Source organism: Punica granatum, chromosome 7 (assembly GCF_007655135.1).
Source record: "Punica granatum isolate Tunisia-2019 chromosome 7, ASM765513v2, whole genome shotgun sequence".
NCBI lineage: Eukaryota > Viridiplantae > Streptophyta > Magnoliopsida > Myrtales > Lythraceae > Punica > Punica granatum.
The window spans coordinates 23,526,902-23,552,614 of record NC_045133.1 but is presented as its reverse complement, the minus strand read 5'-3'; the positions used below and the strand labels follow the sequence as shown (position 1 = coordinate 23,552,614).

The 25,713-nt window shown below is 38.1% G+C and overlaps 2 protein-coding genes and 1 long non-coding RNA gene across 3 annotated transcripts; 2 read left to right on the top strand and 1 right to left on the bottom strand.

Moving 5' to 3' along the window:
• Positions 1-3,048: 3,048 nt before the first annotated feature.
• LOC116214035 lies at positions 3,049-9,442 on the top strand. Its single transcript, XR_004158218.1, has 2 exons — positions 3,049-6,367; positions 7,281-9,442. It is a non-coding gene; the product is annotated as an uncharacterized LOC116214035 (long non-coding RNA).
• Positions 9,443-13,654: 4,212 nt separating this feature from the next.
• On the top strand, positions 13,655-16,404 carry LOC116212716 (subtilisin-like protease SBT1.7). Its single transcript, XM_031547370.1, has one exon. It carries the CDS (start codon positions 13,818-13,820, stop codon positions 16,137-16,139), a length of 2,322 nt encoding a protein of 773 aa, XP_031403230.1. The 5' UTR covers positions 13,655-13,817; the 3' UTR covers positions 16,140-16,404.
• An 807-nt stretch (positions 16,405-17,211) lies between these two features.
• Positions 17,212-20,159, bottom strand: LOC116212717 (protein arginine N-methyltransferase 2). Its single transcript, XM_031547371.1, has 3 exons — positions 19,742-20,159; positions 18,434-18,829; positions 17,212-17,687 (listed from the first exon to the last, which is right to left on the bottom strand). Exons 1-3 carry the CDS (start codon positions 20,013-20,015, stop codon positions 17,374-17,376), a joined length of 984 nt encoding a protein of 327 aa, XP_031403231.1. The 5' UTR covers positions 20,016-20,159; the 3' UTR covers positions 17,212-17,373.
• Between the last annotated feature and the right edge of the window lie 5,554 nt (positions 20,160-25,713).

Here is a 25,713-nt window from a genome sequence, read left to right as displayed (position 1 = left end):
ACTTACTTTCTAATGGATCAGTTCAAGAAAAAAAAAGCCATGATAAGAGTCAGTATTTTCTTGGTTAGAGGTAACTCTTTATCTCGGATGTTGCGGCTAGCCGTCGAGGCATTGGCAAGGCGGCTTTGGATTATCAAAAAAGATCACGGGCATGCTCTATATTTCAGGTATATTCGGCCCCATCACAATTTAACTTTTAGCTCTTGATCCCTCCTTATACATCATCCTACTTCAGCCATAAATTCTGACCGCGGATTAATTAGCCCGGTAGAACTGATTGATGGATACGTCTTTACTAACTATAAACAGGCAAAGCAAACGGAATCCATCAAACACCGATTCGTCTAGCCGCTGGACGTGAAAGCATGCATTGCCCGTGTTTTGAGTGCTTTCTCATGTTTAACCATAAGGAGAAATCTATGTTGATATGTGAAATGGAAGGGGACTTTATTGCCGCAAAAGGACATGACAGCGCATCGAGTTTCCCTTTCTTCGGTCATGTTCATAGACAGTTAGCAACGCCTTCTTTAATAATTCACCATGTCCCTGTCCCGGGCCAATTAACATCACCTCAATTGAAAACAACTCGACTCTCCGATCCGGAACATGGAAAAACAGAAAACATGGAGGTCGCTTTCCAATTTGGAAATTGACATGAAGTTGTCAAAGATCAGCCCTAGCAATAGCAGTACTATTCCATTAGAATAGGTGATTCTACCCGGGGGCATTGGCGTTCAAACATTACTTCTGGCGGAAGTAGCTAGCCTCTGACGAGCGGCTCACATCGAGGCGCTAAAACTAGACATCTCGGTTGGCTTGTCAGGACCTTCGCGGTCCCTTCTACAGCTCTAAGTTGCCACAAACCAATCCTTGCATTAAGAGAATTGCAAGAGCCTAGACAACGCGCATGTCCGAGTCGTTAACACCAAGTCTCACCGGACTTGTGCCGAGGAGAATCATTAATCAATTAGGTGCTTATAGTTTTGTTTAAGTGAAATATATCCTTAGCCAGGGGCCGCAAGACTAAGAATCTCTTCCTGGCCGTAGAATTGTGACACACCCTTAAGCTAGGAAGGTCCCATATATTATAAGAATCCAATTGAGTTGGTGGATATGATAAATCTCTAATTTAAGTGGACAAAATTTAAAATCAATATGGGCCTTTCGTAGTACACTTTACAGGTCATTTATCCACTTGCTTAGGTTCAGGTGTTGCTCTCTGATTAGCCCCCCCAATTAAAGAATTATTATGAGAAAAATAGTAATGAGAAAAAGGAATTTACCCTTCAATTTTTCGAATTAATATCATTGCCTTTATAATCATCAATGGATCAGAAATTAATGGTCATTTGAATTCCAAGACCCCCCCCTTCATGCATACCTGCCATTCGTAACATCACAGCCACGTGTAATGAATTCAGATAGATATATAGCGTATTCAGACGCTAATTCGTTCAAATCATAATGGTCAAAGTTGCATCAACTAAAAGCCCTATATCTTATTCACATTTTGTTTGGTTCGGACAGTTGCATCATCTAGAAGCCCTAGTTCTTGATCAAGCAACTGGGACTTAATTTTATTCGGCAAAATAACTTCGACTGAGGTGCATAAGCTTTTCAAATCAAATGATGTTGTTATATCATGGTCTAAGAAGAACTAAAGTTTTCCCCTCCTTTTTCCGTCAACAGTGAGTCGTCGGGTTGAGCCCAGTAAAGAACAAGGGGAAAGAGCCATATAGGAATTTCAATTATCGTGCATCAAGTGGAGAATCCACTCGCTGTATTATTCCAATTATTGAGATTTAGTCTCGTCTAACCCTTTCTGATTCAATGCGATTGGCAGTAAACAGGAAACAATAATTTTCTGGGCCCTTTCCATGGGGTAGGCAACAAAATAATTTACAATAATTGATGAGATAAGTCATGCTTGGATTTTCTATTTTATGGTGCTTCAGATTTTGAATTTTAGATCTCATTACATTGTTCATTTTCGTTGCAGATTAGCTATTTTATCTTGGATTTATATAGGCCACGAATTTCATGGGTGTCTCGGTTTATATCACACGAGTGAGAAGGCGGAATTTTTCATTGATCAAACTCTTAATCACTATGTGACGTGAGAAAATACTTATATGATTATCGTAAATGAATGCGTCGGATTATATATACATATCTATCTATCTACCTACAATAAAAAGCGTGGGGTTAATCACGTGTTTTCATAATTCCTTAAATGCCCCTGCCTTATTAGCACCGTTCTCGCATTGCAACCAGACACCTTCTTATGCTCCATCTGTCCTCAGGCCCTTCACCTTCTTCAAACATCGCGTTGTTCTTGCCATCCCTCCCCTCTCGCCAACGTCAGCAGTCCACTCATGCTCTGTTCAACTACCCCCTAGCCCCCATCTGCGCCCGTCTCCTTTCGGCCCACTCCTCAGAGTCCATCGACTGCCTCTGAAAATGATCCCCTTAACGTACAACATTTGGGACCCTCGATCCAGCATGTTACCTTTCTGCCCCTGCGTTTCCCACCAATTGAATTTTCATTGGGCTTATCTGAACTTGAGCTCATTTTCAATTAAAAGTTCAAACTGATAAGTGGTGGTTTACAGCCTCATATATATAAATATATGGTTGTTCTTTCATTTTTTCAATGTGATTATAATTCCCAACACCCGCCTTCTCGTACAGCGTGTGGTCTATTTCTGCCTACACGTTGTCACGTGTCCTTAAACACCCGTTCTCAACAATTGACCTCGAGCTGGACTCATCTTCCGTGCTCGGGGCGAGTGGGAACACTAACACAAGGCACACTTTTGACTGCACTCGAATATATTAGGCCTGACGTGGTGTGCATGCATACATGCGCACGGGCGCGCATACACGTAACCTGATTCTGATACCATATTAAATTTCCATGGAATTTATCTGGACTTGGGTCCATTTCCACTTAAAAGTTCAATTTGATAAGTGATGGTGTACAAGTCTTATATAAACCCATGGTTGTTCTTTTATTTTTTCAATGTGATTATAACTCCCAACATCACCCAATGCTTCGCGTCTTGTAAACATCTACGCCCTTTCTTCGAGTCTATCGCTCTGTTTCACATTTCGATTTTTGCCCTGACTAGCCATTCCATCTACAGCAGTCGCCCTCGCTGACTCCCTAGCCCCTAACCTCGCGCTCTACATGCCATACAACCCATGACCAACCCAGCAGCACCAGTGCGTCGGGCTATTGCCTCTGCCTACCGAACCACGAATTTCCCATTCAACCGCTAGTGCCTTTTGGTCAAGTCCCATTGAATTTCACGCCTCCAATTGATTATATTTGCAAGTTTTTTCCCCAGTTCACTAATGTAGTGTACTATGCATTTGAGTCTATCATGTGTTTTCGCTAAAATGCTCCTAATGTTCCTCTTATACACTATTTTACAATAGGTTTTTTGTTTCTTCCATAGTTCAATAGAAGAGAGAAATGCTACGGCCTTGTCCAGTAGAGTACATAGTTAATAGAACGTAGCTGAACAGGTTCATGAATTGCTTGCACCTTCTGTTGATACCTTTCAATAAAAGGATTATACTTTAGCTTTAAAAGATTATTTTGTCAAGAATTACTCTTTTTGTTTCTTTGTTTTTCATTTTGTTATCTTTTGTGTTGCATCGGTTGCAAGATCACGTTTGAACTGCACATATGAATAAGTTATTCAATTTAGCATCTAAAAAACGTAATTGATTTACTCTAGCAACACTACTGCTAGTTGTCCTTTGATAGATACTTTGCTAGGTAAATATGTCTACTCATGTAGATGATTTTATGTTTTACTGTATATAGCTTGTATATGAAGCAAATAAGTTTTAGGGAGACTTCTTGGTTGTATGGAGCTAATTATGTTGCTTTCCTAACCTTATAGATATTGGAACGATTGTGGAAGTAGTTAATAACATCGATCAATGGTGTATGTGTTCTTTAAATTTTAGAAATTTGTTCTTTCAATTATGCACTTGAGGTTTCCTTTTGCTTTTGAGTCGTCAGACGCTTTTGACCAAATTTCATGACTTTATTTTCCGACTGGGTGGCCATTATAAAGAGTTTTCTGGGACACCTGCTTATTCCCCTTACACCTTTCCTGTGCTACCTGGCCCCTACTTTGTCAATCACAGCCCATTCTTAACGGCCACGACTTGATGTACTAATGATCAACTCACTGACTTGCAGAGCTATGGCCCTGTTAGCCTGCATCATAGAACCCCTATAGGACCTGTTCGCGCCATCAAGAACATTTACATAACCCCATTTTGCTTGTGCCTTTTAGGCGAGTCGTCTTTGTCTCCCATTTACGCCTTCTGCTTCTTCTTCTTTGCTTTCCCCTGCAATTATCAAGGTTTGCTTTTGTAGAGCGCTTCTATTGAAAATTGGAAGGTCTTAATATAAGCCGCAACTTGCATCCTCTCGCATCCGATGCCCCGCTTTTTACTTCAATTGTTTGAACTGTTTGAACTTCGATATATACTTTACGTTGTTGGTTAATCAACCTCTGTTGAAATCCACCAAATGGAACAACTTGCATATTTCAAATTCTAGTTTATTATGCCTATGTTTAGGGTTAAACATGACTGTGTTTTTTTCTAGAGAGTCAAGCTGAATTATACTATTAGATAGATTAGTAACCTAATTTTTTCTTCTTTTATAATTGAAACAAGAGATTTAATTTTTTGTGTACAAAAATTTGTTAACTCTAGTGCTACTTAAATTAGATGAAATCTTGCATGGGTCTTCGTTCTAACTAAGAGTTGAAAGTAATGAAAATCGTCCTCTGTTGTGTATTTGAAGACATGATACATCGGGATTACTGACTCTCACCATTTAATTTTTTTGGTTAAATCTCACCATTTAAATTTAAAATATAATGATGTTCATTTTTTTTCTATCTTTACAATAGGGCTTGCAGCTGGTTGAACATTGTTGTTTCATTTTCTTCCTTATTTTTAATACTTAGCCTAACGATTCTCATATACCTAAATGTATTGTTCCAAGTCCAGTTAATATAAGAGTAGATAAATCGAGCTGCTATTAATGAACCAGGTAATGTGGCGGTTGCCAACTTAGGAAGCAAAGCAAAACTATGCATTTTTATTTTAGTTACGAACAATTTGTATTTTATTTTTCAATCAATTAGTGTGTGTTTGTTTGGAGTTAAAATTAAGTGCTGAAAATTAAGTAATTATTTTTTAAGTAATTAATGAATTAAGTGCTTAAGTGATTAAGTTGATTTTGTTTGGCGTAAAATGTGGATGTATTCTTAGTTGTTACTATTACCATTACAAGATGACCCCAAAACTTTTGTTTTTCTAAACTTTAACCGAATATTTATACTGTATTATTTTTGATGTTTTTAGAAATTGCAAAATTTGATTTTCTTTAAAGGGACATATCTTGAACATAGTGGCTGCGATCATCCAGAAGTGGATGAAAGTTGGTGGTGGCTCGTGATAATTTGCTTTCCATCCTAGCCCTTCTGAAGTTGGTTTTGGTTCAGAAAGAAAGTTTTTATATTCACAAATACATTGACATGGGTTATTTACTGGATTTAGTTTCGGAGAATGAATTCTTTCTCCAAGTTTGCTCAGTCATCTAATAATGCTCTCTCCTTTGGTTCTGATTCATTTTTGGAGAATGTAGAGATCTTTTTCGAAGCGCTTGCGAGAATTTGAAGATGCAGCTTTGATTCCTCTTTTTATCTCTATAAAATTATTTTGTTATTTTGTGCCTGTGTGCAAGCCGATCTGTAGTTTTAAATGCTAAATTGCCATAGATTCCCTTCTTCATTTGCTTGAGGTTTGTTCTCTGGAGATTTCTAAAGGAAAAGGCATATTCTGTTGTGATCGACGTTTGAATTAGTTTCATGAATCCAAGCAACCTCTCTCAAGTATATAGCCTTTCCTATCCTTCTCTTTTCAGATTTTTTTTTTATATATATTTCTGGCTGCTTATGATTCTTAAAGTTTTTATATGATTTTATCAGGAATTCAACTCTTTGATTATTTGATTATTATTAGCTTATATAATGCATATGTAGGTTTTTTTGAACAAATTTTTTTGATATTATTTTAGCCTCGACTAACTCAAACAAAATTTCCTTCTTTTCTTCTCTATGTTGTAGTGTTGTACTATGTTGGTACCAAACCAAATACTCAAACATTCACCATCCCAAACCTCTGAGATTCTGATGTGTCATTTTCATACTATATGTTACTTTTCTAATATTAGGCCAGGAGCACTAATATACTTCACCAACCGAGCTAAAAATGAACGTTCTACATTGCCGACTTGTTCCAGCTCATTGAGCCAGATAATCCTTTTGAGGTAAGAGTTACGCTTGAAACAATTTCCTCACCAATTATATTGATATAACTACATTTTCTCTTGTTTAATGTTTACATAGTGTTGAGATATGTTGTCTCACATCGAAAAATTGAGAAAGAAACCACAAGCTTATATGAGACTTGGGTCCAGTAACCTATCAGCTTAAGCTTTTGGATTGCAAATGGGCTCGAGTCCGTGTTGGCCCAAGTGGGTATTTTACATGGTATTAGAGCGGGTTATGCTTCCGCGCGCTCATGTGGGCTCACACCACGCCAGATTCGATTTCGAGGTAGCCAAGAGTGCGCCTCATGTTAATCAGGCCCAAGAGTGGTCCGGTCCAGTTTCGAGGTAGTTAAAGGTGCACCTCTAGTTAAGCCCGAGTGTGGAGCTCAAGGTTAATTTGGTATTTGTCCCCCCTTGCCCGAGCACGGAAGAGGATGCTCGGCTCGGGTCAGTTGTTAAGGGCGGGTGTTTAAGGCACGTGGTACGTGTTGGACCACACGTTGCCACGTGAGGACCGGTGTTGAGATATGTTGTCCCACATCGAAAAATTGAGAAAGAAACCACAAGCTTATATGAGGTTTGGATTCAGTAACCTATCAGTTTAAGCTTTTGGGTTGTAGATGGGCTCGAGTCCGTGTAGGCCCAAGTGGGTATTTTACATATAGTGGGTTGCAGAAGAGCTCGAATCCGTGTAGACCCAAGTGGGTATTTTACGCATAGGATAGGAGGACAAAATCCAATATTATTATAGACTGCCTTAGTTGGTAGGGCACTGAAGCAGCTATGAAGGTAATTAATCACGATGCTTCATGTTTCTTGGTATTTGAAAATCTTTTTCTCTTGAAGTTTTTGAACTTAAATTTGTTTTGCGGCAACATGATGTTGGTTAATAATTGATTAACGGGAACAGACAATTAAAACTAGAAGACACAAGATGGAAAGGCAGCGTGGACAACAATGGTGAGTCTCCATCATCATGTCTTCAACAAAGCAGATTGACCTCAGTTCGTCACTTTTTTTATTTTATGTCGAAAAAATAGCAATAGACTAAATAATGTTTGATTTTTTTTTTGTTTGGATTGTGGATTGAAGATTTAGGTGTGAAACAGGTTTTAATTTAGGGGATTTGAATAGTTGCTTATTATCTCAGGAATGGATCTCATTTGGTGGAAGGTAAGCATATGCGAATCCTGTTGTGGGAAGATTATAGTGTATGATGACTTTGAAGGCATCGACAAAATACCAATTGTCATTTTAAATATATAGATATAGATGAGGGGTATTAATTTCGTTATTCCAATTGTAGGGTACAAATAAGATCTATCAGTTTCATTTTGTGGTAATTCAGTGATACAACACTGGCTAGTATATGAAAGTTTCATTACCATATCATTGCATGGAAAAACTGTTTAAGATTTTACAGTCGAATGGGCAAATGCACAACTATATAATACTGTATCATAGCTAACTTATTGGTGATAAAGACCATATATATGTCCGATCAATTTTGGGAACGGATTAATTATATATCATATATAACAAACAACAATTATATATATATGTGTGTGCACACACACCAAGTTTTCCACCTCCACAAAACTTTATATTGGGGAGGGGACCTGGTGGCAGTTAGCTGGAAATTGGACCCTACCACTAATAATTTCGATGCATAAAGTTAAGAAATTGTAGGCAGCTTTCAATCGCAGTCCTCTCTGCTGGGTGACGTGTATGCATGAAACTCATTCGACATGCATAATTAAGAAGATGCAACAATTATTGGAGTTTAATATATTATATTATTGGATAAATTAATTGTCCGTTGTTTGTCGCACGGTCTATTATCGTTATTTACTACTCCATAGTCCATAGGCTAATTTCTGTTTCGAAGTTATATTTCATACGATGTGATAGATTTTGTAAATTATCATAACGTAGATTCTGATATATGACGAAACTAATCAAATTTAAATAAGCTAAGAATGAAGAATCAATTACTTGGAGTTAGACATTTTAAGATGCGGAAGCATTGCACATGCGCTCTCGCTTGGTATCGAATAATTTGTGCAATCAGTTATCACTTGTGCTATTTGATGGTCATGTCAATTGTTTTTCTTAGGTGCCTTTCCTTTCCACTTTCTTCCTTTTGAATTGCTTTTCCTCGTCTGTCCGACTAAGTTAGTGCATGGTCTTGTCAGCAGAAAGATTTATTTCATAGCATCCTATGGTGAAGCATTAATAAAATACATTAATATATACACATGTATACATATTTTATAAGTTATATATATTTATACTTGGCCGAAATCCAATAGGAGACAAATCGGATTTCTCTTTGAATTTGTAAATAGGATAATGTGAGCAAAACATGCGCAGATATTCTATATATTATTTAATAATCCCAATAAATGATGCACAAAGAAAAGCAGTCGGGCCTGATATAGACAAAACTCGATCGTCCGCATAAGTATGTATATATTGTCCATTCATCAATTTAGCTTTTTAATTTCCAACTTAAGTTTTTTTTTTTTCACGCACTACTTGATATTAGAAAATTCAATGAATTCTGACTAATTAAAATTCAAGAGGAATCAGTCCATTATTTGGGAGGTTCTCCTAATTTTCTGAAATACTTCTAATTTAGTGGCCGAATGTATTGATGGTATCCATCAAGGAAATCAGTGGACCCTCCATGGCCTGAATGGGGTGTTCTCAGCCCTCCCCTGTGATCGAGGAGTCCTTCACGAATGCCCTGGACCGTGTTTGGTGGTCTTTTAGCTTCGACGTAGGACAGAGATCCCCGGGTTAAGGCAATCGTCGGTGGTTCAGTTCGGCCGCCTTCAAAAGGTCCTTTATGTTGATTGAGGGCGGGGAACCCCTGATCAGAGGTCGATCCTATTAACGAGCTTATCGCCCTTTTCTCATGGAGGGACAAAGTCTTAAATTGAGGGACTAATTGATTAGGAAAAAAAAATCAAGTATACGACTTACATCGACAAAAGTTGCAAGGGCATATTGATTTGTGACTGATAATGAATGGGAACCGGAAACTATTGCTTCCTACTTTCAATGCAATGCCACTTTTTCTTGATACGGAATTTAAAATTTTTGTTTTAGTTCTCACTAATAAGACTTTTTATGTCTCGTTATTTTCTTGCTCACGTGACTTGTTCAGTCAATAAGTTTCTCCTAATGAAACCAAAAAATTAGGAAAGTTCAAATTATATATGCAGAGAAGAAGATGCATCCATCAGCATAACGTGCAGTGATTTGTCCTTTGTTTTTTCCTTTTGGGTAAACAGTCGATTATGTCCCTTTTTTTTTCTCCTAAACAGTCGGTTGTGGTTTTATGTGCTTCGACCCAATTATCCACTGAAAAAGAACAAATCAATTGTGGTTTTGATTCTTAAAATATTCACTCATTACATGCCATAATTAAGGCCATCACAAAATTCTTTACCCCAAGACATTGAAAATACAAATTTCTTGGCACTAAAAAGAGGAACTTAATAGTAATCACGATTAGATAATTTAAAATAATTGAGTTTCTTTTTTTTTTTTTGGTGAAAGGAGAATGCATTAAAGATTAATCGTTCGCGCGCAAGGCGCTTACTGTTCTTGGGGACATAAGCCCCATAAAGTTTTCAAATAAAAGCTTCCTAATAGAAGGGGATGAGAAAGAGTAATAAGACTATGCGGGGACTCAACTCCTAGATTAGGGAGGCGGTCTGCACATTTGTTGGCTTCCCTGTAGGTATGCTTCGGTATGATCGTGTCAAAATGGTGGCAAGGGGTCCTGCAACCGTCAATTAGATGGGTTAGAGCCTTATTATGCGAGTTCCCCCAATTAGGCAGACTTTATCTATATATAGTCCAAAAGTTTGGAATCCACTGAAAATATTTGTGGTTAAACTACCAATTGATGCTTGAATGAAATTTGTCTCAGCCGATAAATTACACATTGGTTTAAAAAGAATGTTGAGTTGAAAGGGACAAAAACTAATTGCTATTAGATATCTGATGTGCAAATAATCTATTCATAAAAAAATAAAAAATAAAATGTGCAAACTAATCACATCGATTTTTTCATGCAGGAGTTAATCAAAACACAAACATTTATGTTGTTTTTGATTTGAAAGTAGGATTTTAAAATCAGATTTTAATTTTGAAAAAGAGTGGTATAAATGAGATCCACCATTTGACTTTATATGAGTTATTTTGTTTTATTGTGAAAAAAAGTTGTATAAATGGAGCTCACTCTTTGACTTTGTATGAGTTATTTTGTTTTGTTGTGGATAGAATTAGGTTAAAATTGTGATTTTAAAATCACATTTACAAATCAAACAAGCCATAGTCTGTGTTCACCGAAGAGGGGAGACTAGGGTGCATTTGGAAACAGAGTTTGATTTTGATTTTGATTTTGATTTTGATTCTGGAAAAGGACAAATGAGATTGTATTATAAATTTGACTTGGGAAACGTGTGTTTTTGTTGTGTAGTGGGTAAAGTTAAAATCAAAATCATGAAAACTCCGTTCCCAAACGGAGCCTTAATTACGTATGTCATTGTTGAAGGAGCAAAAAATAGTGCTTATTCATTTATATATTTTGACAAGTGAAAGAGATCTCAGGCTAAAAACAAACAGTGAATCTTGCATATTTTGAAAAAATGTATCTATCGCTCTCCTTTTCCTTTTGTCGGTAGTAATATATCGCTCTCTTTGATTGTTAGGTGTCATTGCCTAGAAGAAATTAACAAAGTGAACTTTGTAATAAGATAAAGCTATCAGTCGCTCTCTTCGATTAGGTAAAGATTGCCTAGAAGAAATCAGATTCCGGTTCATTAACTTGAGTGGATTTTATTGAAATTCTCGACTTCTCCCACGTATTACACCGACAGCTTTTACGTCCCATTCTGATACATCGAAAGGACCAGAGAATAAGATGCTAAAGCATAGGAAATATATTGATAGGACGAAGTATCACATTCCACATTGACCATTCTAAGACTAAAAACAAACTAATTAACATCGTGATCAGTCAGGAGTTGCTGCGTTTGGAAAAATAGACACACGATGCCAGTAGAAGAATGGAAAGGGAAGATAAAACCCAAAAAAAAAAAACAGAGAGAGAGAGTAAAACCATTTTGCATTATAGTACTCGTAATATTAGGAAGATTTATCTGCTCCATTCCCTGTATTATCTGTTGTCACTGAGGGATGGAAAACTAATGCAGATTTGATACCCCGGACATGGAGGTACAATCGGACAGTTCGGGTCGGGATCATGAAATCTTTTGTAACGATAGAGAGGATGCTTTTCGAAGGGGATTCTTTTTTCTTTTCTTTTCTTTTTTTTTCCCCTTGTAATATTAAAGAGGATGCTTTTTTAATACAATCGATTGTCCGGGGTGGGAAAACAGGAATCATGGGTAAATAATAAGAAGAAACATTACCCTATTGCCTATGCGCTATGGGAGCCATGATCTTTACTCCTAGGACTTTAACTTGATACGAATGATGACTTTCTAAACATTCCTTGTGGGTATATCGCATCTGATAGAAAATTATTTTATGATTTTAGAACGAATGAAATGCCTCTTCAAGAAGAAATTAATCGAGAAAGCTGAAATTAAGCATATGCATACCCCATCTTCTCTCGTGTCCTCATCACGCGGCCGAAATTCCTGGCCTCGCACGAGTTTAGGGGCTAATTCATCTTAATTTAAAGTTCAAGGAGCTAATAGTTTCACCTCCCATAGTTCAAGGGCCAACAGGTGATTTTACCTAATCTGGGACATCCTAGTTGTTGTTTAGTCAATCTTTGTCCAACTGATGATAAGATTTTTGTTTTTTTTTTTGTTTTTCTTTATTGGCTGGAAACAGCAATCTTCATCAATCAATGAGCTAATTAATGATCAATTGGAGTGGTGGTCATACTGCCAATTGCGTTTCATCTCTTTGCACCTTCCTCCAATTAGAAGGAGGCCTTGGCTCGCAATCATTTTCACATACGGCAAATGGAAGGAGACTCGTAAACTCATCTTCCCCAATTCAATATACAATTTGCAAGAAATATGCACCGTAGAGAGGACATTGGACTATCTTAAAATTCGTCATGGATGTAATGATAGAATTCGCCTATTTATAGCCATCAATATTGTCATATAAAAGGACTGATTATCTACTGACTGCTCATTACGAGTACACTTACGTATCCAATGAGCGCAAAAATGGCATATTGTCACTCTTTCATTTCTCATGCCACTTGGTAGTAAAAGTCATTATACAATTGGGTGCACGTAGAATCCGGATGGAATCCGGACGAAATAGACTGGACTATGATCCATGTAGAATTCCCTTTACTCGAACACTATATAAAGGCTCGTTTGTTTTGAGAGTTAAAATCATTTGATTTTAACTTTAACTTTAACTCAACACACTACACAATAAAAATACATATTTTTCAAGTCAAAAATTTTAACTTTAACTTTAACTCGACACACTATACAACAAAAGCACACGTTTCCCAAGTCAAATTTATAATTCCAACTCATTTGTCATTTTTCACAATCAAAATCAAAGTTACTTTAATTCTGAATTCAAACGGACCGTATTATTCTTGTCGTTTATCGCTATAGATATACCTAACTCTACTATTATGTAGTCAACAAACTCGACCTGCGATGAAGAGATTATTTCAGGAATGATGCAACACTCAGATTGTGTATGAGCTAACCTCGCGAATGAACATGTTTTTTTGTGAATTGCTCTGGAAAATGAAATAATTATTCTCAAATCTCATTTCCATCAAAAACAAAAACATCGTGCCTTCGAGGTATCCATATTCAACATCACGCTCGAATCGTCTATCCACTCTCTTTCTTCGGGAAAACCTAATCCAGATTCGACCAGGAAAATCAAACGCGCGTCTTACTTAAAAAATTACAAATAGCCTTTCCCTACATACTTTCTATTAAAATAAAATAAAATAAAAAGGGGGGGCCTTCCCTCCCTTTTCTGTTTCCTCAAGTTAATATTTCTTAAATGACAATTTAATCGAGAAGGAAATAACACAGTATTGCACTTCTCGTCTGGTGATTAAGAAGTGTTAAGTTCGATATCCAGTGGGACTACCTGTGTTCCTTTATTAGATATTTAAAATTTTTATTTCAATACACTAGATTCATGGGTCTCTCTGGTAACAAAAAAAAATGACAATTTACAAGGATTGTATCAGTTCAAGCAGTCTATTAGGTCAACAATGTTATGACTATATATAACAGTCCAACCAACAAAGGGACCCAAACACCAATATTCACTTGGAAATAATACAGTCCACTCCTTCCTTTAAGCTTATTGAAGATTGCCTTTCCCTTCTATGCTTTCTCCCTTCTTTCCTTAACCCAAAAGCTCCACTCTGCTCAGCTCCGAGCTCAGCTTCTGCAGGGCAATGGAGGTTGCGAAGATGAACAAACTTATGGCTCTGACACTCATGGTGTTGTGTTCCTTTGTCTTCCTCGGAAAAGCAGGGAAACAGCTTCCTAAGAAACAGACTTATATAATCCACATGGACAAGTCCCAGATGCCGACCGACTTCACCGACCATATGGAATGGTATGGCTCGTCCCTCCGCTTGGTTTCTGATGCGGCGGACGTGCTGTACTCTTACGACACGGTGCTTCACGGCTTCTCGACTAGGCTGTCCCCGGAGGAGTCCCGGTCGCTTGAGCAGCTGCCTGGGATTCTCTCGGTGACGCCTGAGGTGAAGTACGAGCTCCACACGACCCGCTCCCCGGAGTTCCTCGGGCTCGAGGGAGACAATTCTTCATCTCCACAGGCTGTGTTTCCCGCGTCAGGTTCGGGAAGTGAGGTGATCGTTGGGGTCCTGGATACTGGAGTTTGGCCGGAGCTGAAGAGCTTCGACGACTCTGGGCTGGGACCGATTCCTAGCAGATGGAAGGGCGCGTGCGAGGAAGGAAATAACTTCAATTCCAACAGTTGCAATCGGAAGCTTGTTGGTGCGAGGTACTTCTCGAAGGGGTACGAGGCCGCCATGGGGCCAATCAATGAGTCCATGGAATCGAAATCACCTAGGGACGATGATGGCCATGGAACCCACACCTCCACCACCGCTGCGGGATCCCCCGTCTCGGGGGCAAGCCTCTTTGGGTTCGCCTCAGGGAAAGCCCGTGGGATGGCCCCACAAGCCCGGGTTGCAGCCTATAAGGTATGCTGGCTTGGAGGGTGTTTTGGATCAGATATCTTGGCAGCAATGGACAAAGCCGTAGTTGATGGCGTGGACGTTATATCAATGTCGATCGGGGGAGAGGTCGCAGACTACTTTAGGGATACAGTCTCAATTGGGGCCTTCACCGCGATGTCCAACGGGATTCTTGTCTCATGCTCAGCCGGGAACGCCGGGCCCAGCTCAGAGAGCATCGGGAATGTGGCCCCATGGATAACTACTGTTGGTGCAGGCACCCTAGACCGCGAATTCCCAGCTTATGTCACCCTTGGGAATGGAAAGAAGTACATGGGCGTGTCCCTTTACGGCGGGAAATCGATTTCGAATACGTCACTCCCGCTTGTATTTGCTGGAAACGTGAGTGGTTCATTGAGCGGTGATCTATGCATGACCGGTAGTTTGACTCCGAGCAAGGTCGCTGGGAAGATCGTGGTGTGCGATCGTGGAGGGAATTCGCGGGCCCAGAAGGGTGTGGTGGTGAGGAATGCAGGCGGGCTCGGGATGATATTGGCCAACACGGAGTACTATGGGGAGGAGCTAGTTGCTGATGCCCACATCCTACCTTCAGCAGCCCTCGGGAAAAAGGCGGCGGATGCGGTGAAGAGGTATGCCTCCTCGGATCGGAATCCAACGGCCACAATAGCTTCGGGCGGCACCCACCTAGAAGTCCAGCCATCACCAGTAGTGGCAGCTTTCAGCTCACGAGGACCGAACTCGTTAAACCCACAGGTTCTCAAGCCTGACCTTATCGCCCCCGGGGTGAACATACTCGCAGGCTGGACTGAAGCAGCTGGCCCTACGGGCCTGGACAGCGACAAGAGGAGGGTCAGCTTCAACATAATCTCCGGGACCTCCATGTCCTGCCCGCACGTGAGCGGGCTAGCAGCCCTCCTCAAGGCCTCCCACCCTGAATGGAGTCCTGCAGCAATCAAATCAGCCCTCATGACCACGTCCTACACGACCTACAAGGATGGGGACACCATCGAGGATGTGGCCACAGGGAACCCGTCTACACCGTTTGATTACGGGGCAGGGCATGTGGACCCGATGGCCGCCAATGATCCAGGCCTAGTCTACGACACAACAGTAGAGGACTACCTTGGTTTCCTCTGTGCACTGAACTACACTGCAGGCCTAATCAAACGGGCCACTAACAGGGACTTCACTTGCTCAGGGAAGAAGTATCGGGTGGAGGATCTCAATTATCCGTCCTTTGCGGTTCCATTTGAGACAGCTTCAAGCAGAACGGGTGGGGCTGGGTCCACGAGCATGGTCAAATACACGAGGACCCTCACCAACGTGGGCAGCCCAGGAACATACAAGGCCTCGATATCTTCTGGGACCCCAACGGTAAAAATCTCAGTCGAGCCGGGAATGTTGAGTTTTGGTGGTATGAATGAGAAGAAAAGCTATACAGTTATGTTCGTTGCCAGCTCCATGCCATCGGGCACGATCAGCTTTGCACATCTTGAGTGGTCAGATGGGAAGCACAAGGTCCGGAGCCCGATTGCTTTCAGCTGGACATGATCATACCACAAGGAGGTCCGGTATTACAATGGTGCAAATTCTCCAGCTGTTAAGGGCTATAAAGGGCCTTCGATGCGAAGAGTTGCTCTGCATATGCGTGGAATGAACTCAATAGGCCAAGCAAAATTCCCAAGAGTAGGGAAATATGACTAACTGTACAGATATATCCCAAGCAGTATTATTATCAAGCATGTCAAGAAGAAAACAAATAATCAAAGAACGATGTTGTTTCTTCCTCCAAATTCAGTTAGCCGAGTTCTCTAAAGTGCCATTGCCATGGGCGTTTTACCATATAGCTTGATTCGGCACATGCCTCTTTGGAGGAGAAATGGTTCCCCTTAATCTAAAGCCCTGTTGCGATAGCTTCTAAAGTCAAGTCGGTTTTGGGATCTCTTCAAATTCAAAAGTTTCCAACCATGTTCAACTCGACTGAAGATCAAGCTCGAATTTTTGGGTACTCAAAACAACTCGTGAAACCTTTTCGAGTATTTACACAAACATTAACATGACAAAAGCATGAGAGTATTGTATACTTAAAACCAGGTCAAGTATATGGCTGATCCAAGTTTAAAGTACAATACCGCTTCTTTAAGTCCCACACATCAAGCTCAATGGAGACCAACCAGCAAGACAATGAGTCCGATAGACAGAGGGGACATATTTCTTCCCCAATTTTGGAAGTAAATTTCGCTGTCCCTTAGCCTAACGATTCCTTAATAGCATCAGGCCCATTGGATTAAACTTGGCCGAACTGTAAGCTTGATCCATTGGCCCTAAGGTTCTAAGGGATCGTCGGGCTAAGTGATAATTAAAAATTGTCAATAAACTCAGTGGCTCAACCCCAAGCCTATCATAAATCAAAGGCTCAAAAAGCATCTGTCTACAAAAGTTAGGCCGCATAAAAAGGAAATTATCCATCTCAAAACCCGAGCTTTTAAACCAAACTAATCACAACCATACGGCGTCTTATGCTAGACAGACAATGACAGTTTAGGTTCATCCGGTTGGAAGTAATGAACCTAAGAAAAGGCTACTTGGCAGTTATCGTTATAAGCCTCCAGGGTCAGATATATGCAGTTAAATTTGAAGTCATTTTTACCATTCAACCTGTGATGGGTGAGTGAAACAACTGACAAACAAATTTCCAGAATTCTGATAGATGAAATGCTATTTAGAGGGCTCTTCAAGCAACTTTTTCGGTACAAAAATCTTAACCATCTGCAAATTCTAAACATCATTCATCGTCTTGTAGAGGCTGACAAACGGGCAGATAATACGTATCGAGCTGCCAGTACTTGTGTTTCACACCTTCCCAAACTTCGTCACCCAAACAGTCCTTAACTGGCAGGGGTATCAACTGAGTGGAGTAACCCAGGTTCTCCAGTTCTAGAGAGACTAAATGGCAATACACAACATGGAAAAATGCATTACCTCCACAAAGCCCATTGAAGAACGAATAGATTCCTCCAGGCTTTAACAGCTTAGGAAGGTGCTGGTGGAACTCCCTGAGATCGTCGTAATATTCTCCATATGTGTCGAAGAATATCCCTGTAATGGAAAGAAAACATGTAAATTTTTGGTATTGGTGATCTCACCAGGTTTAATATTCTTAAGGGGCAAATTAAAGGAAATGGAATGCAACTATCCACTTCCCTTTGCATTAGAAGATCTGTCAGAAGATAAAAACGTTCTCTTGAGGATAGAGAAAAATGGAAATACAGACAACTTCGAATTCTTACCACATAGAAACTAGGAGACAACCAAAAACAAAGGCTAATGGACGCTGGACAACATTCAGTAGAAAACTGCATCTGATCATTTATAATCTTAACTGAAAGGAAAAACATTTGGATACAAAAATGTTGGTCACATCAGTTTACAGCCATGTCCAATGCCCATTCTATATATATTACTTTGACATTACAAAAAGTCATGTTGACATAATAAAGTTTCATCAACAAAAAATCAGAAATCAGAAATCAGACACAGATCGGGCCCATATTTAGTGTAATACCTCAATCCCATCTATTGTTGTTGAATCCTAGCAGCAGCATATCCAAATCATATAAAATCTAATTTGCGAGCTTATTTCATCATGAACATGCTAGATTCAGTAGTTAGTTGCGATGGTTTATACATTAGTTGAATAGAACCACAGATGTCAGTAGGGTTGTCTCCCTGTTACTGTTAAATACAAATTACAACTAAAGAAGCAGAGGCAAATCTACTGATTTTTGTGTTTTAATCGAGATACTATTTCATACTTCTTCCGAGTAAAAAAAAAGAAGTTTTACCATCATAAGATTCAAGTTGTGAAAGTACGTCTTGCCAACGACCAAATACAATCTTCACATTATTCTTCTCACCCCAACCAGTACGGATCATTCGATCATAAACCTCGGGGTGCGCCTCAATGATCGTGTGCGAAGCAGGGGAATATCGCTGAATAGCTGTATCCACAAGGCCCATGCCAAAACCTATATTCAGTATGTGGCCTCCACCCGAGCAAATGGCCTTTGCATGAGCCTCCATCAATGGCTTCTCCCAGGCCATCATTACAGCTTTGCTATTCGAATCCATGAGCTTATCCTCACTAAAACTGACCCGATCATCCAAGTAATCTCCCAGGCCATCACCAGTTTCCTTCGTTCTCCTCGCAATCGTCCCAAGTATCAACTCAGCTTGAATCCCTTTTGAACAAAAATTCATCAATCAAATGGCCGTGTTAGATAGAGACTAGGCAGGAGATTTTCACATACTCAGGACCATTTATATAGGTATTCATGGAATACAATATTTTGCTTTAACATGCCAGTGGAAACAATATAGCCTCACCATAACAATTAAATTATACTCATGTCATTTGTCATGCATATGTTATATTTCTTCTCCACCTAAGACCCAGTTTTCAAAAAGACTCAAATAACAAGTTCATGCAGCCCAGAGGAAAACTGAGAACGCCAGCTCCAGCAAACCAGTAAATTTGACCTTATTGTTGGTCAGATGTGGCAAAAAATGGACCTTTTATATTATTTTGAGGCCTAAAGTCGAGAGAGACAATAAACTTGTTTCGTATTAAAACAATCTTTATAAGTTTTGTACTTCGCTATTTCAGTCTACCTTACAATTCCTAAAGCCTATATATATATATATATATATAGATAGAACAACTCATGTTTTATCATAATTGCCCGGAGGACAAAAAAGCTATGTTTTTTATCTACTCAGCTGGGAAGAGCAATGGCATTTTGAGAGCTTGCCTGCTTAAAGAATTATATGGTCATCACCACAGTTTTAACTTTTCCTCGGCAAGATCTTGCAAGCAGATTCCAAGCACTATTAAAATCTTAAAGAACCCGAAGAAGTCGTGCAAATCAACCATGGACTCTTATCACCAATCCTACATAACGCCATTGACTTATGTTTTTAGTCCAATACTACCAGACGTTTACGATCGTTCATTAATAAGGCGAAAGCCACCATTGCCAAAGTCAGTTAAGAAGCTTCGGAGCTATCACTTTTCGATTGAACTTGAAAGCTACAGCTTTGCTACAGAAGCATTTGGTTCGAGAGCGCCAGCTTTGCTCGTTTCAACAACTCACCGGCATTGAGGAGGATCTCATAGGCTTCTTGGTGGCCGGCCTCCATGGCAAAGTCGCCAGCGGAGAGGTTCGAAGGCGAGAGAGCGTTCCAGGGCGCGCCGGCTTCCAGGAGCGCCTTGACTACGGCGGCGTGGCCCAGCTTGGCGGCGTGCATCAGCGCAGTGAGGCCGTCCGCGTCGAAGCAGAAGACGTCAGTTCCGGCGTCGATTAGGGTTTTGACTCTTTCAACGTCGTCGTTCTTAGCTGCCTCGCACAGTTGCTGAGCTTCCGCCATAGCTGAGGGTCGAGCGTGCGGCGAAATCGTTCTCACCTCTCAGAGCTCACTGCCCAGTGGAATCACATTACCTGACCGAAGGAAAACAGTTTCCCCCGCAAAAATGTACTCTTTTTTCCGGAAAAGTGTTTTCCCGGGAAAATGAGAATAACTTTCTTCAATGTTTATTTAGCTTTGGAAGAGCAATTCTCTTTGGTTGGGTTATGGCGAAAATAATTTTCTCAATTCCAGCGGAAGTCAATTCTCGAGACAATAACGATCAAGAGATCAATGGGTTTAATATGAAGAAATAAAAAATTTAAATAAAAGGAGATATAATTTCACTAATGAAAATTAAATAAAAAATCATAATTTCAAAGTGAAGATGTGTACCTCTATATTATATTATATCTCATTTATCGAATTTTGTATATTATATGTATAGGAATTTGATCAGACTAGGCTCAGATCGACTCGGTTGCTCCCAATGAAATAGATGGGGATTCAAATATTAAATAAAAGCTTTTACTTTCGCCTAAAACTAAAATAATCATTAATTTTTCGAGGAATTCTTCATCAGTATTGTGACCGTAAGTGACCGATTTTTTTTTTGGAAAAAGACAAAAACCTCTATTGTGATTTGGGATCGGGACAAATTGCACCATATTCTTTTGTTTGGGACAATTAATCTCCTGTGGTTTGCTCCGTTAGACATAGGGGTTACGGCGTTAATTGTTTTCATTTTCAGCCCTCAATCTTTAGCATTTTAATCATTTTGGTCCTAAATCTTTTTCTTTTATCATTCATATTCTCAACTTTTTATTTTATTTCATTCTAGTCCTATAAAGAAAAATCGAAGGGGGAAGGGATTGGGGCTGCCAATCGGCAATCCCGACCCCTCCACCGAGAGCGCCGGCACCCGCAGAGGACGCCGGCGACCTCAGTGGAGGGGTCGGGGTCGGGGCCGTCGAGCGCCGACACCCACAGAGGACGCTGGCGCCCTCGGTGGAGGGGTCGGGGTCGCCGATTGGCGGCCTCGGCCCCCTCCCCCTTCAATTTTTCTTTATAGGACTAAAATGAAATAAAATAAAAAGTTGAGATTATGAATGATAAAAGAAAAAGATTTATGACTAAAATGATTAAAATACTAAAGATTGAGAACTGGAAATGAAAAAGAATTAACACCGTAATCCCTTATGTCTAACAGAACAAACCACATGGGGTTAATTGTCCCAAATAAAAGAATATAGTGTGATTCGTCCCGACCCCAAATACAATGAGAGTTTTTGCCTGTTTCCCCTTTTTTTTTTCCAATCTTTTTGACTCGATTCAATAATCTCCCCCGACAAGTCTAGCCTACATTTAACTACACAAGCCCAAGCCCAACAGCTCGTGAACAAGTGGGCCCCAAGTTAAAGGTCAAAGCAATCCCCTCCATCCAAGCAGATACTTACTTTGATTCACTCACCATGTCCGCTTGGAAACGACATCGTCCTCGCATATTCCGTTTGGAAACATGGTCCCACACGCGACAACGAAAATCTATATATACGTAAAAGCAAGATATGAGATGAACTTGATCAGATGGTTTTAGAACGCACTATTTTTTAATGGAATTTTTTGGATTTTTTTTAGTTTTTAAAATTTTAAATGATCTTTGATTATTAAATTAGTAGCAAAATCTTCTTAAATAATAATTTTTAAAAAAAAATTGAAAAAATCATAAAATCTTTGGATACTGTGGCGATTTTCAATTGAAAGCAATATAAATTTTCTAAATGAACTTTCCAGATTTTTAATTTGATTTAATTTTCGAAATTATTTTTAATAAAAATATATTTTTTAAAATATATCTCATCGTAAAATTTAATTTATTGATTTCTTTAATTTTATAATTTATATATCATTTAATAATCTCGAATTTTTTAATATGAAAGTTAATATTTTATCCCAAATGGCCTTAGAATGCTAAGTTTCCGAATGAAATTTTCTTGATTTTTTGAGTTTTTTAAAATTTTAAATTATGCTCAATTATAAAATTAGCAATAAAATCTTGTGAAATATTATTCTATTTAATAAAATTGAAATACCATAAAATCTTTGGATAATACGGTGATCTCCATTAAATGCAATATGAATTTTCTAAATGGAACTTCCTAAATTTTTAATAAAAAATATTTTTTAAAAGATATCTCATCATAAAAAACATTTTCTTGATTTTTTTAAAATTTTTATATTCTATTTATTATTTAATAATCTTGAATTTTTTAAAATAAAAAAGCATATTTCATCACATCAAAATAAGTATATATTAGTATATACTCATACATAAAATAGATACATTAATATATGGTTATGTGGACAACTTTTATATATATAATGAGAAAAAGTATATATGAATTATATATTGTTTAGAGATCTATTTTTTTAAAATAGATTAGATAATATTTTATAGCTATATATTGAATTTTATAGATTTTTTTATTTTTTTATTTTCGAAATTATTTTTAGTAAAAAATATTTTTTTAAAGATATCTCATCATAAAATCCAATTTCTTGATTTCTTTAATTTTTATAATCTACATAACATAATTTATTTGAAATAAATGAGAAGAATTTATTATATGTATAGATATTATTTAATAATCTCGAATTTTTTCAAAATTTTAATTAAAATTTATAAATAAATATTAACATCAAAATAAGTATATATTCATACATAATATAAATTATGTTAACATATAGTTATGTGGACAACCTTTAGAATATATAGTAAGGAAAAGTATATATAAATTATATGTTTTTGCACATATCTATTTTTAAAAATAGATTAAATAATATTTATAGATGTATATAAATTATATTTTCGTTTCAAAAAATAAAGGGTCAATAACAAAAAAAATTCCAAACTTTTCACATTTTGAAACGTGAACTTTTTTCTTTAACCAATTAAATCACAAACTATCAATTAGATAATAATGTTAGCACACCGTCAATTTCTTCGTTAATTTTAACTAAGATTACTGACGTGTACATGACGCTGCCACGTGGCTTATGGTGATTAGTCGAGTGGACCCCACATTTTTCAAAAAATAAATAATATTCTGAAAATTAAAAAAATAACAAAAAAGGAAAAAGAAAAGGGCACGTAAAGCCAAAACCAAATGCGAGGAGGAGGGGAGGTAGCCGGCGGTGGGGGCCTCGACACCAGCCACCATCCCCCCAATTGGGGTAGCTGGGGACCAATTGGGGGGATGATGACTGGCATCGAGACCCCCACCGGTCGGAATCGAAAAACCCATAACATATACGAAAATAATGGAAAAATTGGAATCGATTATCAACTGCTCATATCGAAAATAGACGGATTCAAGCCATGGCACATGGTTTCAAAAAATCGTATGATTTTCCCAATCTAAATCAAGCAGGTTTTACATGAAGAAGATTTGGCTCAGCATGTTCTATTCGATGCAGGTAGAAAAAGAACCCGTATAGATATTTCTTAAAAAAATAGAGAAATCTGAACCAGTCATGATGATATGGATCAATGTCGTTTTCTTATGCCAAAGATCTTACCATTTCCGAAGGAACTAGAGTTACATTTCTTTTCCATTTCCATTCAAGAGTTCTTATGTGTTTCCGTGCGCCTTTCAGACCCCAAAAAATGGACAAATTCATTTTTTTAGGAACACATGCAATATTCGTCACTACAAAAAGGATAATGGTAACTCCACCGTTAACTGCTTCATTTATGAATTTCATAGTAATAAAAATACATGTCCTACTAAAACAAAATTTGTAACTTGCTATCCTCTTGTTTAGCAAGCAAATATTTACCTCCGCAGAAAGGATAATTCATTTGTATCAAAGCGAGAGTCCCGAGAGTCCAACTACATTGCATTACCAGAATTCATGTTGTATATTTAAAAGAGGTTGATCGCTTTGCTTCTCTCATGATACAATCCTCTTTCCATTGAGCCCCCTTTCCTCCTTGCTCCACAGCACACAGACAAAATGTAGGACTGGTGCCAAAAGTTAATCACGGAAGAAAGGACTCACTGAGTTGGGATCACTAACTAATACAAATCAAATACTAATATAATAGAAAATACTAATATAATTGAAAAGAACTATCTTTTATGTATATTTTCCCCGTTCCTTGCTACTGCGAGCTTTAGGCAATCGATCTCGATATCCCTTCAACACAATGTAGGTCATCGAAAGGATCTCGAATGCCCACCAAAGAACGAAAGGCAAGATCTTTCAAAAAATGGATTCCTATTCAAAGAGTGCATAATCGCATGGATAAACTCGTACTAACTTGTCAATTTTGAATCTAATTCGGCATTTTCCTTGGGAGGTATCGGAAAAGAATTGGAATGGAATAATATCAATTTATATAGATAGAGAAAAAAAGGTTATCTATTGATTCAAAGGTTATATCTATGAGATGGAGATAAAAAAAAAAGAGGAAAAAACTGAAGATTTCACTCACATAGTACTTTTGATCGAAAAATCAGTATGGTTTATTTCGTACCCTTCGTTCAATGAGAAAATGGGTCAGATTCTATAGGATCTAACCTATGAGACTTAAGTAATGGTGAAAGGGAATAAAAAAGAAGAGAGAGGAAAAAAAAAGTAAAGTAAATAAAAATTGAGTTAAAGAACCCATATTTCAAATGAACAAACTCAAACTTGAAAATGATCTTTCTAATTCTCGAAGAATAAGGGACTAGGGGATTGATCAAGAAAGATCTCTCGTTCTTATTATAAGATTGTGATTGGATCCGCAAATGTTTGGTAAAAAGAATAATATTCTCATTTGAGAATAATAAAAAATGGAAAGTGTTTAATTGGAACATGAAAACGGAACTGAATTAGTTCTAATTACTCTTCGAGACAAAGTGGAAAAAGGGAAGAGATTCTCGAATGAGGAAATGGACCCAATGACTTCGAAAGAATTGAACAAGGAGTCATATGAGGTGAAAATCTCATGTACGGTTTTTGTAGAGTGGTAGTAAGGGTGACTTATCTGTCAACATTTTCACTACCACCCCCAAAAAACCAAACCCTGTCTTACGTAAAATTGTCAGAGTACGATTAACCTCTGCATTTGAAATCATTACTTATATACCTGATATTGTTCATAGTTTACAAGAACATTTTGTAGTCTCAGTAAGAGGGGAAAGGGTTAAGGATTTATCCGGTGTGAGATATCATATAGTTCGAGGAACCCTAGATGCTGTCATAGTGAATGATCGTCAACAAGGGCTTTCTAGTGCATTGTAGATTCTTATCCAAGACTTGTATCATTTGACGGTACCATATGAATAGCTAGAAACATATGAAGTGTATGCCCAATAACGAAAGTTTCTTAAGGGGACTAAAGCAGGCTACCGTGAGACAAAAGATCTTCTTTCTAAAGAAATACGATTCAGAACTATTATATGTCCAAGGTCCAATATCGAAATAATTTCAGAAGTTTTCGTGAACTTTGTCTATGCCAACAAACAATTCGAATTGCCTCAACCTTTTTAGAACAAGTCCGAATCAAATAACAATGATTCGAAGAACTTCTTTTTTTATTATTAACACTATTTCGAAAACCCAACCTCTCAATCGTTTGGATATGTAAAATATAGGATTTCCAATCCTAGTAAGAAAGGAGGGAGGTGAGAAAAATAATAGAAATAAGTAACATAGTAAATTAACAAGAAAA